Source organism: Oryctolagus cuniculus, chromosome 14, assembly GCF_964237555.1.
Source record: "Oryctolagus cuniculus chromosome 14, mOryCun1.1, whole genome shotgun sequence".
In the NCBI taxonomy this organism is placed as follows: Eukaryota; Metazoa; Chordata; class Mammalia; order Lagomorpha; family Leporidae; genus Oryctolagus; species Oryctolagus cuniculus.
This window is the reverse complement of record NC_091445.1, coordinates 43,412,074-43,431,032: the sequence shown is the minus strand read 5'-3', so window position 1 is coordinate 43,431,032 and position 18,959 is coordinate 43,412,074. Positions and strand designations below refer to the sequence as shown.

Below are 18,959 nucleotides of genomic sequence, written 5' to 3'. Positions count from 1 at the left end.
GCTCATCTTTCCACTGACAACAACGTCAAATGATTAAGTACATCATACTCTGAACAGTAATACAATAGGATCAGAGGTGGACAGAGTCATGAAGACAGTGCTATACTGAGAACAGGTTCTGTTAAAAAAGTAACTGTTGGGCTGGCACCGCGGCTCAATAGGCTAATCCTCTGCCTGCGGCACTGGCACACCAGATTCTGTCCCGGTTGCCCCTCTTCCAGGCCAGCTCTCTGCTGTGGCCCGGGAGTGCAGTGGAGGATGGCCCAAGTCCTTGGGCCCTGCACCCACCTGGGAGACCAGGAGAAGCACCTGGATCCTGACTTCGGATCAGCGCGGTGTGCCGGCCGCAGCACGCCAGCCGCAGCGGCCATTGGAAGGTGAACCAACAGTAAAGGAAGACCTTTCTCTCTGTCTCTCTCTCTCACTGTCCACTCTGCCTGCCTAAATAAATAAATAAATAAAAGAAAAAAAAGGAACTATAAGGAAGGGTTCTGTTAAAAAATTGTTTCATGTTTGGGTTTTTGTCTTTTATGATGAAATTAGACCAATGCATAAGGTTGGTGAGTAGAAGTATCCTTACCACTGAAAAGCTCAAGTCCTTTATGTGATGCTATTACGACTCTTTTCTCTTTATATTCTGCTCAGTTTCCTTTCATGCTTCACACTTTAAAGGTTTCTAAAGCTGATATTGCTGCTAATCTGCATCTTGTGCAACACTCTGAATGCCTTGCTGAAATTCCAGGTACACAGGGCCTCTGACTTACTTTTATTAGAGATTGCTTCCAAATTATACAGATTCTACTGCCTTTTGGAAGTGTAAATCCTTATGAACGCAGATTTGCACCCCCTAAAACCATCCCTAAGAAAGTTAGACTAAAGATCTTTCCCTTTAAATAAAGCAACCATTTGCCTCATTCATACATACATATGCTGCTAGCAGTCAAAAGTCCTTGTGCTCTCTCCACATCTGACAGGCATTCCGCCATGCAGTCTGAGTCACAAGCACATCCCTTGCTGCCTGCACTACTGGTTTAAGCAAGGAGTTTGAGCAGAAGTGTGTGGAGGTGTGGGGAGTGTTACAGGCATATAACATACTGTACCTGGTAAACAAGATGCTCTGAAACAATACACCAGCAGAAGGAATCCACGGGAAGTCAGGATCCATATAGATAACTTAACAACTGTGAACAGACACTCAAACTGCCTGCCCAGAAGCCACTTTCCACCTTAACCCTTGCTGGTTGAGACTTGCCTGTGGCTGGAGAGGTTGAAGGGCCAGATCTGCCCTTTTCCTTCCACTGCAGCGGACATGGGCACAGAGCCCAAGCCTGGCCAGTGGGAACCGAGGGAGGTATGCTGGGCCTGCTGGAAACATTTCCCTGACATCCAGTGATGGGTGAGTGTGGGGAGCAACCCGGACTAGACTGAGTTACTGGAATTAAGACTTATTCTATGCATCTGCTCTCCCACAATATGGCGCTGGGAGAGAAGTAAACAGCTTCCGCACAGCTGCCTCCAGTTCAACCAATTAACTGTAGGACTTGCTCCTGATTGGAGAGCAGCGTACTTGGCGTGTGGGCAGCCGAGTTAGGATTGGCGGAAGAGGACTATAAAGGAGGAGAGAGACGGCACGCACCAGGAACATCTATAGGGAACATCTAAGGGGAACATCTAGCTGAAGGAACACCTGTGCAGCCCCCAGAGAAAGCCGGCCGGCGGTGTGCCGCTCCCCTGCGGAAGTGGGGAATGTGGCCAGGGGGAACTGCCCTTCCACGGAGGTGGAAGGGATAGTAGCCAACCCGGGAAGAACCAGCAGCAAACCCGGGGAGGGCCGAGCAGATGAAAGAACAGCGCAGGGTTTAGTGTCGTTCCTCCACGAAGAGGGGGAGCGACAGGTGAGGATACTGTCTTCATCTCTGCCTTCTCTCACTGCCATTGAGGAGCAGGGGCATACGTGTTATAACTATGATGGGAGGCCAGGCAAACCCCAGAGCACCCCAGCTGATGCTGTTATACAGCCAGAAGTGACTAAACCTCAGCAAGCCCCTGTGCTAAACCACAGGCAGGCATTCCATTGGTTCTGTTCCTCAATCTAAGCATCCTAACAGGAATAATAAAGGGAAGTGATGATAAGGAAGGGGTAAGAGAGAGGAGGAGGAGTGGAGAAAGAATAGTAACCACCATTCATAAGTCCAGACTGAGCAACCCTAAACTTTTGAGATCATAGAGGCACTCGAAGTTTTGGATTTTAGATTAGGGATCCTTGATCTGTAAAGTCCACACAAATACTCCAGAATCTGAAAAACTGCAAAATCTGAAACATTTCTGGTTGCAAGCATGACTCTGTATACATTATATGCACCCAACACAAATGCTGTTTATATAATAAACCAACCCTCTCAAGCAGATGCTGTTATCTCTACTTTACAAATAAAAAAATGAAAGAATAGAAAGAGTTAAATAACTTGCCTAAGGTTTCATAAATAAGAGTAAGCCAGCTGGGATTGGAACGCAGAGCTGAAGGACTTCAGAGCTCATAGTAAGTGTGACACGAAAGCTCTCCAAGGATTTGGTACATACAAAGATTCCTAAGGGAGGAGACACTCTGGTTACCCCATTCTGGGCTGCAGGTTCCAAGTACTAACCTTTTCAGCCTTCTGGTGGAAAATGGAGGACATGTCCAGCAAGGTGCTCCGCTCATCCAGTGCAGCCGCAAACGCCTTCCACTCCTGCTCAAGCTGATTGGCAATCTGCTTAATCTGCTGAGAGGCATAGTGGCCGGACTCCACAAGGCGGTTTGCCACCGACATGATGCGGTTTATATTTACATACACGTTCTGCAAGAATGGAAGAGCCTGTGTTAGGGGAAAGCACAAGGGGGCTCCTTTCTAAGAAATCTGGACTGCTCTTTGCAAAACACAGTCTAGTAAAAGTCATCATGTTGTTAACAGTAGAATCACCTGATATACCCTAATCTACATGTTCACTCCTTGGATTTCCAGAAACTGGGTATTGGCTCCAATTTCTATTTTTAAAATTATAAAATTACAAATCAACTAGCTGAAAGGCATAATTGTTAAGCACAAAGCAATCAAATACACAAGTGGGTACACACAAATATACTATTACTCACTTCTTGGCTTCAAAAACTGAAAAGGGTCCAGATGGCAAGCCAACTGACAGGCAGTCACGCAGAACTGAAGGGACCCGGCGTTTCAGTTTTAGCTAGAACCCAGAAACTGAAAAATATGTACTTAGCAACCAAAGGCTATTTGTGTGAAAACAAGCTCTCCTTTCTACAAGAGCCCAAGTCATTTTTTTTGGTGCCAATAAAAAATCTTCTGTAAATGGACCCACTTTCTCCCAGGAAAATGAACTGAGGTAGAAACATAACAATGTTGTATTCAAATTTTAAATAAAGCTTTTTTACCCTGTTGAAATTCCTATCTTCAAGTCTACCAGTTTACTGCAACACACACACACACATACACACACACACAAAGACAGGAAGCTTTCAGAAAACAGCAACAAAACTACCAATCTTTCTGAAAAACACTTTTTCACTGTGGCATTTCCTTGTCCTATTCCAATCTCCTCTAAGGCTCAGTTTTCTATCTCAGGTGGCTGGGATGGTTTGCATGTGATTGGATCCCAAGGGTTCATGTGTTCCAATGCAGCCATTTGAGAGGTGGTGGGACCTTTAGTAGGCTGGGCCTGGTGAAGGTAATGAGTGAGAAGGTAAAGGTGAGACATGGCCCTAAGAACAGATGTAGTTCTCGTGGGGCCCTTGTTACCTCTTTCAAAACAACTTGTTTTGAAAGAACTAGACTGTCCCCTGGAGTTGTTCTCTGCTTCCTGCCTGCCATGTGATGATCTCTCACCCTCATATATTCTCCTGCCTATCATGCTGTCCTACAACAAAGCCCTCACCAGAGTTCAGCTGAGGCAGGATCCTCCAGAACTCCGTGCTAAACAAACCTCTTTTCTTTATAAAGGTTTTTCATTACAGCAGTGGAAAATGGGCTAAGGCAGTAGAGGAGTGGGGAGGTTGCACACCTTCAACAGATCCTCTTGTTCTTCATACACTTGCATTCATTATTTTTGTGATATTGTCCCTACATAGTTCCTCTCAATGGGTCTCCCAACATCACATACATGTCTCTGGCCCCTCCAATCTTGCCCCTAATCTAGTTTTACCCGATCTGTCCAACCTCTTCTACATTTTCCTCCCTTCCCTCTCTTCCTCCCTGGATCTTTCTCCCAAATATGGACCTTGGAACAGTTTCCTCACTGCCTGGGGTGTCGAGGGGTCTGCAGTTCATCCAAGTGAACCTTCTGAAGAACTCACCTGTCTACTGTTTCTTTGCACATTCTTTTATTCACCCTTTCCCTCTATTTCCAACCCAAATCAGAAATGGAAGCTATACTAGTCAGGGATTAAGGAGCTACAGAATGAGTCTATGTTACTTTACTGGACTCTATCTGAAGGCTACAGTCAGCAAACAGACGTCACACGTCTGGAAGTAGCAGGGGAGAGGGCCCTTTTGAGAGGCTGTGACAGTCAAGATCGAGATCATCTGAGAAGACCCCAGTGACTTTTGTGGTACTCATGCTCTACCTGTGTCCTTTAAGTTAAAAGCAATGCCTATACATTCTCCTGCACTTTCTCTTTTTTGCCCCTCCTAGTAAAGTGGATGGTGACTAGATTTGCTAATTTTGCTGTCTCTGTATCCTTAAAGAGGAAACAGCAATCCAAAAGCTCTGTTATAAAAAGCACCACAAGACACTCTTTGTTAGGATCTGGAAAACAGTGTGTTTTTGGATGGCTCTACTGGGGGAACCACTGACTGTACTCATTTATACTTCAGTTTTTAAGTATAAGTGTTAGAGTCACAATTTCCTGAGATACTTTTATATTCCAAACAGACTATACCAGTCACTAGCAGCACACACAAAGGAGTATGGTGGCACACAACCTAAATAAACAGCCTGTACATGAATATAGAATATACAGTCCTCTACGTGAAAAGTAACAATCACAGATTCTTACCATCAGAGCTTTTATAAATGTCTGATATAGCAGAAACAGCATAATTGTTGGTATTCCTTAAAATGCTTTTTTAAAGACTGTCAACTTTTCATATTTAGTATTTTTATTTTAAAAAAAATCTTCAAAAAACTACAGATAGCAAGAAAAGGGCTGAAGGTTGATAGGCATCACTCTACATAAATAAATGGATACTAAGAATTAATGGAAATGTTCAGAACAAGGGTGGACATGAAAAGCCCCCTCAGCAGCCCTCACCTAGCACACTACAGAGCTCACATTCTCAAATGAAAATTTTAACTTAGAAAAATGATAGTATATTACAGAAAGAAAATACAGATAATCTAAAAAAAATGACATTACCCATAATTTTAAGGCTTTCTTACCTGCTTTAATTATATTGTAAACCACGCTGATAAAATAATCACAGCATTTACTGAGCACTCACTATGCAGCATGCAGAGTGTTTACTACTTTACAGGGACAGAGCCAATAACCAATGCAACACCATGTACAGTTGATATTGACCCCACTCTACTGCTTCAGTGCTCGTAACATGTCACAAGGCCTAAAAGCAGTTCATTATCACAAGGATGGCTTAGAATCCAAAACAAAATTGCTTGTCCCTGAAAAGGAACTTTCCAGAACCTTGACTGTCTAAAGAAGCACATGTCCTCTAGAACCAACATACGCTTTTATTTTAGTAACATTAACTAAAAATGTGACAGAAGTGCCATTCAAAGATCCAATGTTGTTTTGTTGATTTTGTCTCGCATGCAGTCTTAGGGCAACCCTGCCTGGTCTACAGAATCCTGAAACCTGAAGGTATCAGATGCATCAACCTCAGATGGCTGGGGGTTCCAAGCCCAACTGAAGGACTCCCATGCTGCCATTCAACAGGGAAGGAAATCTGTTTTAGGAGAATTGGAGTGTGCCCTTGGGGTAAACAGCAGCTGGCCTCTTTTGTGGTCATGCATGGTGTAAGCAAAAGAGCAGGGCCATTACAGAGACTCACTGTGAGCCAAGAAGGCCTTCCTAGAGCCCCTGCAATCCCCTGTGAAATCAAGCCCAGGAGGTGGCACCAAACCTCCAGGATGAACAGGTTCAGGCTTCACTGATCAGGTGGTTTGCTTTTTAAAAACCGGTGCTGTGGTACAGAAGGTTAAAGTCCCAGCCTGCAGTGCTGGCATCCCATATGGGTGACAGTTTGAGTCCTGGCTGCTCCTCTTCAATCCAGCTCTCTGCTATGCCTGGGAAAATAATAGAAGATGGTCCGGCCAGCACCGCGGCTCAATAGGCTAATCCTCTGCCTGAGGCGCCGGCACACCGGGTTCTAGTCCCGGTCGGGGTGCCGGATTCTGTCCCGGTTGCCCCTCTTCCAGGCCAGCTCTCTGCTGTGGCCTGGGAGTACAGTGGAGGATGGCCCAAGTCCTTGGGCCCTGTACCCGCATGGGAGACCAGGAGAAGCACCTGGCTCCTGGCTTCAGATCAGCGCGATGCGCCGGCCGCAGCGCACCGGCCGTGGCGGCCATTGGAGGGTGAACCAACGGCAAAAAGGAAGACCTTTCTCTCTCTCTCTCTCACTGTCCACTCTGCCTATTAAAAAAAAAAAAAAAAAAAAAGAAGATGGCCCAAGGTCTTGGGCCCCTGCACCCTAGTGAGATCCGGAAGAAGCTCCTAGCTCCTGGCTTTGGCTTTGGATCAGCTCAGCTGTGGCCACTGGGGTCACTGGGGGAGCAAACCAGCGGAAGGAAGACATCTCTCTCTCTGTAACTCTGTCTTTCAAATAAATAAAATTAAAAAAATATATATTTGTTCAGTTTCAAACAAGCTGCACAGATCTTCAAACAGTAGAGAACTCCCTACACACAGAGCTACACTGCTGCAGTCAGGACTCCAAGCACCCTGCCTGATCCACTTATGCCTCCCATCAGCTGCCACAGCTCCCAGACAGGGGCACTGCTCTGATGCTCTCTTACCATACAATTCATGGCAAAGTGATTGTGCTGTGTCTGAAGCTCCATAGCATGAGGATGGCTGGTCCCAATCTCCGTGTAGCTGTTTAAAAACAGGCCTTTGTTGTGTGTGATCCAGTCAAACATCTACCAGAAGGAAAACAAAACAAAACAAAACAAAACAAAACAAGTTAGCATCACTCCAGAAAGAGAATGATGGATGGCCATCCCAAAAAAGAGTGATTCCCTCCCTTTCTGATGTCTCAGGGATTACGCGTGGAACAGTCTTTACTTCTAAAAGGCCAGCAGTTCTGAACTTGCAAAATGTACAAGAAAATCTTACCTAGTGGTCCTCTTATAGAGGAGGATTTAAGAATCAAATCCCTAGGACTGCTTGGTAACTCTCAACCCAGCCGCCCCGTAAGCTAAACAGTTTCATTTGCCAAACTACTCATATTTAAGGCCTGTTCAGTGATACCAGGGATTTACAGGCCTCTGGATGGGTTTTGCTCTGACTACAGAACACTGACAGCAACACCAGTTGACTGAAATGTTATGCTTTTTAATGCAAAAGGTATACAGAAGCCTGTGAAAATGCAAACAATAAAATTTACTATAAAAATAAAAGGAACTTGGGGAAAAATTTAACAATGATACACACACACACATATTAAAGTTCAATAACAATGGTACTTAGATAAGGATGTCTATTAAGGAAATAGAACTATCAATCAGCTTTGTTACCATGACTTGAACCAGAATCCCAGAGACAGTAACCTGATTTTCTAGTAACTAGAAGGAAAATTTGTCTAACGTCATTGACAATGTACTACTTAAGACAAAAGTACACTGACAGATATGTTTAAAGCTTACCAAATAATAATCATGGATTTTCATCTTTCAATAGGTCCTTTTATGTCAAAGATCCCTAATGCAGCTTTTTACTTTACAAAAGATTCTTCTGTACATGTACAATCAATGAGCTCAAATTAAGAATTTAAAATTAGCCCAAGTTCAAGTTTGCGATGCTTTCTTGTTTGCAAGTGCCCTGTTTTCACACTCTAAAAGTGAATTAGCCAGTAACTGACAAGAATTCACTTTGACCAGCTGGTTAGTCCAGTGCAGATGAGTACAAGACACACATAACTACTGCCTGTACTGCTCAGAAAGAATATATTATTTTTAATGCACACTTACCTTTTATTTTTAAAACATAATGGATCTGAATAGTGTTCTGTCACTGGATTTGTAAAAGTAAAAAAGCAGGAATGTGCAAAATACATACACACTGTATTGTTTTCAATAACACAATCTCACAATATTGTCAGGCATCTTGTCTATCTGGACCAAGTCAACAGTAATTTAAACTTGAAATTTCTAAAGTAGCACCATTCTCCACAATGATAAAAGCTGCAAACCAGAAAGAAGTGCTATCTCTGAAGTGGCTCTTGCTTGCTTAGAGCAAACGCAGTGGGTGGAGGCCAGCCAGTCTCCACCCACTCTCTCTTTCCTTCACCTGTCCACACAGAGCCCCTGACTCAGAAGCTTCCCTCCATGTCCCACTCATCTCCCCCCTTTACCTTCTCAGCATCCTGTTCAAACAGCCTTAGCTGAAAGCACTGGTCCAGCTTCAGTTTCCTCACGTGCCACATCTGATGCAGATGCTGCCGGGTCGAATGCAGCCGGTCCAGCATGGTGGACACCTTGGGCAAGAGGTTCTGCAGGTCTGCGTTGCCTGACCCCGAGTTCTTTTTGGGAAAGCTATCACTGCTCTGAATCCTCTGAAGCAGCTTCTGCCCCTCCAAATCCAAGTCCTCAATGGGGGCCTTAATCACCTTCTTTTTCAACTGGGAATGTTCTTCAATCATATTACGTGCCCCCTCTAAATCCTGAGGCAACTCCTTTTTGGCTAGCATGTCCTGAAGTTCCTCTAGTCGGGAGAGCATGTGGGTTGCATTGCTAATATAGTCTTCAAAAGCAACTCTGATTTCAATCCATTCCTCATGGTTGTATTCCAGGCAGCCATCAAACTCGGGAGTGAGCTGAGAAGGGTCAACTACTTTGGTGAGGCCTTCTAAAGAGACCATGCTTGTCTTAAGGAAAAAAATCACATATGAGATGAGCCAGTCTTAGCGGGTCTTACCATAATGCAATATGCAGTGTTTAGTCAGATTCTCACAGTTAATCTATTCATAGGAAACACAACATACCTGGTTCTGGCCCCTTAAAAATGAATGTAGATGAAATAAGCATTATGAACACAAAGAAAGAGAAATCCAGGACAGTAACACATACATGTTAGAGTCATGTGTATTTCACAAGAGGTAAAAGAATTAGTTTTCTTTCCAAGACCATGAATATTAACCTACTCTCTCAGGTGCATCAAAGCAGAGAATATGTTAAACTGCAAATTCAGAGCAGACAATTCAGAAATTTTACTTTCATCAATGCATCCTTCTACACCGTCTTTCCTCTGTCCATGACATTCCATCATCACATTCCCAACAGAACACTCTGAGAGGCTCCCTACTATCTGCTGTCACACTAACAGTCTGCTCAAGGGCTTCAAAATTCTTTTTAGTACTACCTCCTTATACACAGACTTACTTGTATGCTGCTTATTAAATGATAATTGCAACTCCTACAAGATCACCCATATTATTTATCTTGTGCTTTCTCCACTTCCCATTAAGTTAACAGGTCATAGTAAATGAGACTTCTTAAAAATTTAATAAACATCCAAGGGTTGGGATCGGTGCTATGGCATAGTAGTTAGCCTCCACCTGTAGCTCCAGCATCCCAGCTGCTCCTCTTTTGATCCAGCTTTCTGCTTCAGGACTGCGAAAGCAGTGGGAGATGACCCAAGTGATTGGACCCTGCACCCACTTGGGAGACCTGATAGAAGTTCTCAGCTTCTGGCCTTGGATAGGCCTAGCTCTGGCCACTGCAGCCATTTAGGGAGTGAACCAGCAGATAGAAAACCTTTCTCTGTGTCTCTCCATCTGTATAACTCTGCTTCTTAAATAAATAAAATCTTTTTAAAAATTAAAAAAAAAAAAGATCCATGGGTTAGCAAGGAAGCTGGCAAAGTCTCTTTCCACAGTGCTGAAGTCACAAGTAATATTTTACTCATTGTAATAATCTGCTGTGCCTGTGAGCAGCATTAATGTTGGACATGATCTGCCCTACTTTCTAATTTAACAGGAACAAAGTTTTAGTCAGTTACAGTCTAAACAGGAAATTTTGCCCTACAAAATATAAAACAGATTAATACTAGTATGATGCTTCAAGTAAAACATGGGACAGGTAACCAAATGCAAAAATAAAAGTAAATAAAAAAGACAAAACAGAGAAGGGCTGGTTTGGCCTCCGTCACCTTCAGCCTTATAGAAACCTAACACTGGCATCTCTGAGTTGTCTGGCATAAGAAACAGCAAAAAGCAGCAGGGTTAAAAAAAGACAGGCTGGCTCCTAACCCAGTGTTGTTGCCAGCAATGCTCCTGTAAGCTCATTATTATCACACCTGTTGGACTCAGTAACTGTTGGGGAGGCTGGCAACAACAGGAGACAGGTATAGGTATCTTTATGTGCCCAGAGGGAGACGGTGAAACTAGACAAGAAAACTTGCATGAACTATATTGCCAAACCATTACTTTTACTTAAAATATGTAATTAAATCACTTCAAAATTCTGCATCAAAAAAAATCACTAAGGCCCAACAAACTGTCCTCCAAAATCACTTCTTACTGTGTGTGACAAAAAGACTTACTGGTTTCATCTTTCACCTAAACCTAATGTGTAGCTTCAAATTTAAGTTAAAACCAAATTCAGATTTCAGATAGAGAAATCAGTACCATGGAAAGGGATTTAGAAATCCAAGTAGCACAATGTGGGAAAACATTTCATAAACAAGAGATATGAAACAAATGACACACAAATTTCACACCACTCTCCCCATAATCAGTGGTAGATAGGCCTTTGTGTCACCCTATTTTTTCCTCAGGAAATCTGAAGTTGGGTGTTCTTCCCAAATGCTGCTTTCTCATCCCAGGACTGAGACACAAGGATGAATCTGGAGCCAGGCAAAACCACTTGTGTGCTGGCTGGTGAAGCTGTTCCATCAGGTGAAGTTCAAGAAACATGCCTCTCCCTAAGGCAGACACCCCCAACTCCACAGCCCCATCTCCCCCACCAAGAGAAATAAAGCCCAACCCCCTTGCATAAGACAACCCACTTGGATAAGGAACACAACCGTATCATGTTCTGCACAACTGATTTCACATGTCATATGTGCATAAGATATTCAGTTCCTATTTAAAAATCTATTGGCAGCCTAAAATGATGAGGCTACAACAGCTTTTAATAAACCACAACTACTGGCTTAGCGAGTATGGCCACGCAGGGGAAGTTACCTCAAATTCAAATTTAGAACTGCCAAAATTTGTCCTCTGTTTCTGCCAGAAGTTGTCTGGCTTGATGATGAGGGCGACGTGGATGCAGCAGGGGAAGGACTCCTGCAGAATCTTCAGCAGGGGCTTGATTGAGTCCCACTTGGACCCACGCATGTCCACGATCACTGTGAAGCCTCGCTTGCATACCTCCTCACTGCGGAGCAAGAACACACAGGCTGAGGACAGGCTCTGTCCACCAGAGTCCCAGGGAGGGTGGGACTCCACTCCCCTCCCCAGCCTGACATGTGGGAAGGAGCACAGACACCCCTGACATTGAGAAGCAGACAGCCAGAGGCTCCTGCCAGCTCTGCTTCAACCCCCACTCCCTCATGCCATAAAGGAACAGAACTGGGCTGGGAATAGAAGCATTCAAGAACACAGATGTATCTAAACAGGGCTGAACTTCAAAAGGCTTTATAATTTTAATTCTGTTTTTATGGTTTTTGTACCCTGTCCTGGGCAAAATGATATCCACTGTGCCCATTTCTCTGCTCTCTGGGGTATTGCCTGAATGAACATTCTTGCCCATAGGTACCAAGGGGAAAGGTCTCTGGGGAACACTGGAGCACTGAGCCCCTGGGGGAGGCAGAGCCCATGTGAGGACAGCCGTTACCCCAGGATTCCCAGAAACACAAGCTCTGAAAACGACCCCCCCCCTTATGAAGCTGACATGGTAAGAGTTTTCCAATGTCCTATTTTGTTCCCTTTATCGCGCCCTTGGCTCTTATGCTATTTCAGTAAGTCTCCAAGGGCAGTCTAGCTACACTAGGAGCTCTCATGGGAGCTCTTTGGGGGCAAATCTAGTCTCAGAGTGGTACAAAGACTGGATTGACCTTTTTAACTTAGTTATACTGATGCACAAGCAATGACTGGCCCTTGGCACAAATTAAGATGGTGTTAGGAGGCTTTGTATTCTTCTCTTCATGTCTAATCCTATTAACATTCAACCTCTGTATATATGGAAAGTACATGCAAGGCACTTTGGCAAAAAAAAAAAAAAAAATATATATATATATATATATACACACAACAAGAGTCAAGACGTTCTTAAATACAGTCTTACTAGGTGGTAACATCAACAATACAGGTGGACGTTTTGTGCTGGCTGTCAAACAGGCCCTGCAGCTAAGGAACAACTGTCACCTGCACTGTTATGGTGGGCTCCAACAGTCCAGGCTGTTGATGCCAGCGCCAGACACTAACCAGGTGTGAATGCCTGCAAGGTCTCTGGAAATAAACTTAGGATCTTATGAGTACTCAATGAGAATGTGAAGTTTTCACTTAGTGTGAACACATTGCCACAATGGGTGAGACATTTGACACTTTTCTCCTTCAGGAAATCATCCTGAAAAATCAGCTTCCACTAAAAACCCAGAACACTTCTCTCAAAAAGAAAAGAAAGAAGGAAGGGAGGGAGGGAAAAAGAGTGTGAAGGAAGTATCATTATATTCTTAGAATTATATTTATGTACTTCATTAAATCTTTATATTAATACCACATTTTAAAAACCCAGAACATTAATTATAATCACTAAGTAATATTAGAAAGAAAAATAAAGTCAAAATTAAAACCAGTATCATGTTTTCTTGACTTAGTATTTTCTCTTAAAAAGTCAAGTCAAAATTAAAACCAATTTTTATGTTTGCTCCCTACTATTCCTCCCACTTTTCTCACATATCCCATTCTCTTCCTTATCTTGAGTCCCAACATCAGAGTAGGTGGCATTCCAAGTTTCACTGATATAAAGTGACATTGACATCAATATGAGAAGGGGCATTACATAAAGATCCCAAAATCTCTGTGGCATAAACCCCTACCAGATAAGCAGCTCACAGGGATAGGAACATGGTGCTAAGGCCATGGAGGGAAAACCAACTGATGCAGCAGCCCAGCTTACCACTCAAAAGTGGAAAACTAACTTCTGACTACCTCCATATGAATGCAAAACTGAAAATGAGCTAACATTTGGCCCAAATGTGCCACACTTTGTGCTACTACATCTCCCCATCCCAAGAAGGTCCTAGACCACAAACCAGGTAACATCACAGGCAGGGACATCCTTTGTTTGCCGTCCTCCTTCACAAACCTAGAGTCAACAGGGATGACATGTCTTCTAAAGTCTCTCAAATCCTGGAAATTAAGTATTCTGGACTTTCTTGGGCTCTAATGGGGTTTGTGACCCTGCAAGAGTCTACTCCACAGAAACTCCAGGGCTGCAAACATGCACCTTCTACTCCAGACCCAGACATTCTGCCACCCTATACCACAGCCACACTATAAAACTGAAGCACTGTGTTTTGTTTGTTTTATTAGTCACTGTATGGTAGCATGCACTTTCAGCATCAGTCTTCACCACATCAAGACAAAATTCCCATGTTTTCCTCCACAAACTACAAAGACCCCCTGCTTTAAAAGGGGCTTAAAAGAGATCCCAGATGACCCCAGGCTTAACAACATGAATGAGAGGTAAAGCAACAAAACCAAAAAAATGTGCTTGGTTCCCGTGGTTTACAGGAGGATTAACTAATTCTTCCTCCAGGATCAAACTGTCACCGCCCAGTAAGGAAAACAGCACATGCGCTGGGCTGCGAGTGCACAGCCTTTCAGCCATCTGTCTTCATCAAGCTAAAAGCCATCACTATGAACAGAGCAGGGACTTACAAACAGCCCTGAAGCTGGCTCCTTTTTGTGAGTAGCTAATGAACATGTTCAGCTGCCTACAGGAGAAGGCCTCCAAGCCTCTACTCTACCTGGAAGACAGGAAGGAAACAGGGTGCCTCTTTGGAAAATGTGACTGACTGCCCGGCTATTTTAGTTGTATAAACTAAGAACCTCATGTCATTGGTGAGATCAAGAAAATCTACATAAAACTGAAATCCTCTTCTCTACACAGTCTCCAATAAAGAGGAAGTCTACTGTCCTGAGTTCCTGAATGAAGAAAGTACCTTCGGGGCCGGAATTGTGGCGCAGTGGGTTAATGCCCTGGCCAGAAGCACCGGCATCCTGTATGGGCAACGGTTCTAGTCCCGGCTGCTCCTCTTCCGATCCAGCTCTCTACTATGGCCTGGGATAGCAGTGAAAGACGGCTCAAGTCCTTGGGCCCCTGCACCCTCGTGGGAGACCCGGAAGAAGCTCCAGGCTCCTGGCTTTGGATCAGTGCAGTTCCGGCCGCTGCGGCCACTGGGGAAAGAACCATCGATGGAAGGCCTCTCTCTCTTTCTGCCTCTCCTCTCTCTGTGTAAATCTGACTTTCAAATAAAAATAAATAAATCTTAAAAAAAAAAAAAAGTACCTTTCTATGGCAATGTTCATGAATCAACTAGAAACCTCACATTATTTCATTAGTGACAATAGCCTCAGAGTGGTTTATTCAGTTAGCTACTACTATAAATCATTCTAAAGAAGGCAACATGTTTTAGAACATAATTAGCATAAAATATAATCCAAGCAGATAGAGTAGTAACTACCTAAAGACATTTCAAGCCTTGCTGTTTCCATCACAGCAGGAATTCCAATGATAGCATCAAAAACTGCTGCCATGACTTGTTTCTGCTAAACAGAGAATAGAATGTTTCTTTGCAAATTAAGCCAATGGATTAATCACCCTATTCCTCCAGCTGTTCATGTGCATGTTTGTTTTTTAAAAAGGAAGGGGGAGGTGACCCAAGCTTAATACCTAAACTACTCATAGCTATTCAGGTCTCACTATGTTCAACCATGAGAGGCACAGACAGTCGGCAGGGCATGTACAAGAAAACAGGGAAACCTACCTCTAGAAAGCATGCACAAGGAAGCAACTGAAGGAAAGGAGAAGAATGAACAGAAAGAAGGAAACTACTGTATGCCTTCTGAGATGAGCAGAAGCACATAAATAACCTCACTCAATATTCTCAAGGATACCACAATGCACAGATTATCATCACATTTCATAGACCAGAAAACCAATAAAGGTAATTAACTCATTCCAGGTCCCAGATAATCTGACTCTGAGCCCCATGCTCCCATAGCACACTTTTGTTTGGTAGCAAATGGAATGCAGAGCCCTGTGACCACTTGGCTGTGGGACAGCCAGAGGGCAACCTTCAAATCTGGAAAGGAGGTAGAAGGTCCGGAGTAATGGACAGATAAAAAGATCTCACAGACCCCCAGGTCATAAATCCCACTGGGAAGCTGGGTTTATACTACTCTGAAACCACAACAAGCAATCTGATTCACAAATTACACACAAACAGAGCTTGTCCAAAAACACACCACACACCATTAACTGGCTGCTGCTGTTTCTGACCCTATCATTTGACTAAAACCAAACAGCACAGGTCTGCTGAGGGCTGCCTGGAGAATGCGAACCTGCAGGACCATGGGTGGGCAGCAAGGGGACTCATTTTATCTCTACTTCTCTCTGAACCCCCATGAAACCGTCTCCATTACCATTTAGCCAATGCATCATTTGCAACTTAACTCCACCTCTCTCACTTGCTCATGAACCAAGGACAAGCAAACCGGCATCTGAAACTGTAAATACAAAAGCAAGTCTAGGTAACGAGATGAAGTGACTGTTCAGTCAATGAAGGAACATCCTACATACTTGAGTGTTTATGAGCAAACTTTTATCTTGGGATTTGTTATAAAATATTCCAGGGGAAAATGAGAGAAAAACAAGACTGGCAGAATCTGACCAATGCTGAGGCTGGGCAAGCACTGTTTCAAAAACAGAAGGCAAGCTCTCACAGTTACATGTGTATATAGTATTCTAAATTTTTTTTTAAGTCACCTGAATACCAAATTCATTTTTTTAAAATCAAACTATATGACAAATATCAGTTCAGCTGGCAGGGATTTTTTAAATTTTTACATTGTCCTATGTATTTCCCTATTTCTTTTTCCATCATCAGCACAGAATGTGACACACCCAAACTTGGTAAGCAGTAACCATAAAAGAGACTGCTATTCATAAAGGCTGGTGAGTGCTTAAAAAAAAACCTTCTCAATTCCTTTCTAAATCTATGGTTCCAATAGTTCAGCAGCCCAAGAAAACACCAGAATCAGAGGAAAAGGCAAACTTCCTTCCTTGTAAAGGATATCCTCACAGAAAAATCCAGGGATACCTCAGCAGGTCAAAGCAGCCAGAACAAAAGCTGATCTTCCAGTTTCAGTTCACAATTGATCATAATGATAGGTCTAAGAGTCAAAGGGATCACATAAATAAGACTAGTGTCTGAAAATACTAACTGATAGAATTAAAAAGGAGAGAACGATCCAACATGGGAAGCGGGATACACAGCAGACTCATAGAATGGCAGATGTCCTAAACAGCACTCTGACCTCAGAATCAGCCCTTAAGGCATTCCGATCTGGCTGAAGAGCCCATGAGGGTATTTTAAGGCATGGAAAGCCATGACGCTCTGGGGGAAAAAAAAAAAACAAAAAAACAAAAAAAAAAAAAAAAAAAAAAAAAACACCTAAATGAAAGATCTCTGCGAGATCCCAGTGGAAAGAACGGGCCATCAAAGGAGGAGGTACCTTTCTCTGAAGGGAAGAGAGAACTTCCACTTTGACTATGACTTTGTCTAAATAAGATCGTGCCAAGGATGCACTGCTCCTCTCCTTGAGGTCTCTCTGGAAAATGAAACATTGCTTGATCTTGGTGTTCTTCAGCATTCACACTAAAAATCTCCCAGACTATCACTAATGTAGTCTCAAATTTGATGCCAGTGTGTAAGCCAATAAGGACCTCTGATGCCCCACCTACTTCATGCTACAAATCAAGAGAAACTCAGCACAGAGACAGTAATCTATTATCAAAAACAGTACCTCATGTCTGATCATTCAGTCCACTGTCTTTTATCAGAAATACCAGCAATTACTCTGCTTGATTTCTAACTTAGGCTTCACATCCTAAAATCCCAGCTTAGTGAGTATCTCAACTTCACCATTAACACACAAAGCGCTTCCCTACAAAACACCTGCCTTCTTGTCCCTGCACCCAGTATGTTTTAAACTAGACAATAAAATGGAAATAAGGACAAAGATCATAGTTGACTGCTTTGTTGGCTTGGAATGTAGGCTTCCATTCAGCTGTTTTCTAAAGAATACATTAGCACATCTCTTTAAGAAAAAAGTGACAAATCATAAGCAACACAGAACTTACCTAGGAATACAGGCTAGATATGAAATGAGTCTCCTGAGATCCTCCTGTCGTATTCTGTCATGATTGCTGCGTGCCGGGAATGTTAAGATGGGACCTCCACGTTTATCTCTACCACCTAAAATGAAAATATCGGGAACACACTAAGAAACAGGCAAGCTGGGACATGCCATCAGAAGTCTAGCACCATTGTCAACTCACTCTGCAGAAACCCCACTTAAACCAGCTACACAGTCAGGAAGGAAGGGCTATCCAAAGGCAAGAATTCTTTCATCTGAGATAGGGTGAGGTTATTTATCCCCCAAGGGATTCAAAGGAAATCTGAATTGTGCAAGCCACATGCCTTTTTCTTCCAACATGTTGGAATAAACTCTTCCATTTCATGTTTGGCGATAAAAAAATATATATATATAATATATATATATATATATAATTCCAGGTACACTGTGCTTTGTATACCGAGTTCTCAGTCTTTTCTTTTTCTTTTTCTTTTTCTTTTTTTTTTTTTTTTTTGACAGGCAGAGTTAGTGAGAGAGATAGAGAGAAAGGTTTTCCTTCCATTGGTTCACCCAACCAATGGCTGCTACAGCTGGCGCTGTGCTGATCTGAAGCCAGGAGCCTGGTCTCCCATGTGGGTGCAGGGGCCCAAGCACTTGGGCCATCCTCCACTGCCTTCCCAGGCCACAGCAGAGAGTTGGACTGGAAGAGGAGCAACCAGGAGAACCCGGTGCCCATATGGGATGCCGGCGCCAGCCCTGAGTTCTCAGTCTTAAGAGGAAAAAAAGAGTGTTTTTCAAACTTTACACATACATAAAGTGCTAATGAAGTCAGCCTGGGATCATTGAACACTTTTTGCAAAACTCACATTTATTACTGTCATCAGGACTCTCAGGAAAATACAGAAAGAAAATTTCACCTTTTCAAGTGGACATCTGAAGTACTTTTACAACTCTGACCATGTTACTTGGATCTCAGAATTCAAGCAATAGTATAAAGCTCAATTATCTTTTGTGCATGAAAAATTGTCAGGAAAGATAAAAACAGAAAAGCAAGCAACTAAAGAAACAAACAGGGCCAGTGGTGTGGCTCAGCAGTAAAAGCTGCTGTCTGCAGTGTTCAAGTTCCAGCTGCTCCACTTCGTTCCAGCTGTCTGCTATGGCCTGGGAAAGCAGTAGAAGGTGGTCCAAGTCACCTACATTCAAGACCCGGAAAAAGCTCCTGGCTCCTGGTTTCAGATCGGCACAGCTCTGGCGTGTCATTGTCGCCATCCGGGGAGTAAACCAGTGGATGGAAGACCTCTCTCTCTGCCTCTCTCTAACTTTGTCTTTCAAATAAATAAATAAATCTTTAAAAAAATTATT

The 18,959-nt window shown here is 43.2% G+C and overlaps 1 protein-coding gene across 7 annotated transcripts in view; it reads right to left on the bottom strand.

Moving 5' to 3' along the window:
- The window catches only part of TRIO (trio Rho guanine nucleotide exchange factor), a 373,294-nt gene that overhangs the window by 210,122 nt on the left and 144,213 nt on the right, over positions 1-18,959 (bottom strand). For all 7 annotated transcript variants that reach the window (XM_070056594.1, XM_070056595.1, XM_070056597.1 and 4 more), the window contains 5 exons: positions 17,602-17,716; positions 11,415-11,607; positions 8,583-9,095; positions 7,027-7,149; positions 2,646-2,837 (listed from right to left, as the gene is read on the bottom strand). In XM_070056594.1, coding sequence (XP_069912695.1) covers positions 2,646-2,837; positions 7,027-7,149; positions 8,583-9,095; positions 11,415-11,607; positions 17,602-17,716 — 1,136 coding nt within the window. The remainder of the gene's footprint in view (positions 1-2,645; positions 2,838-7,026; positions 7,150-8,582; positions 9,096-11,414; positions 11,608-17,601; positions 17,717-18,959) is intronic.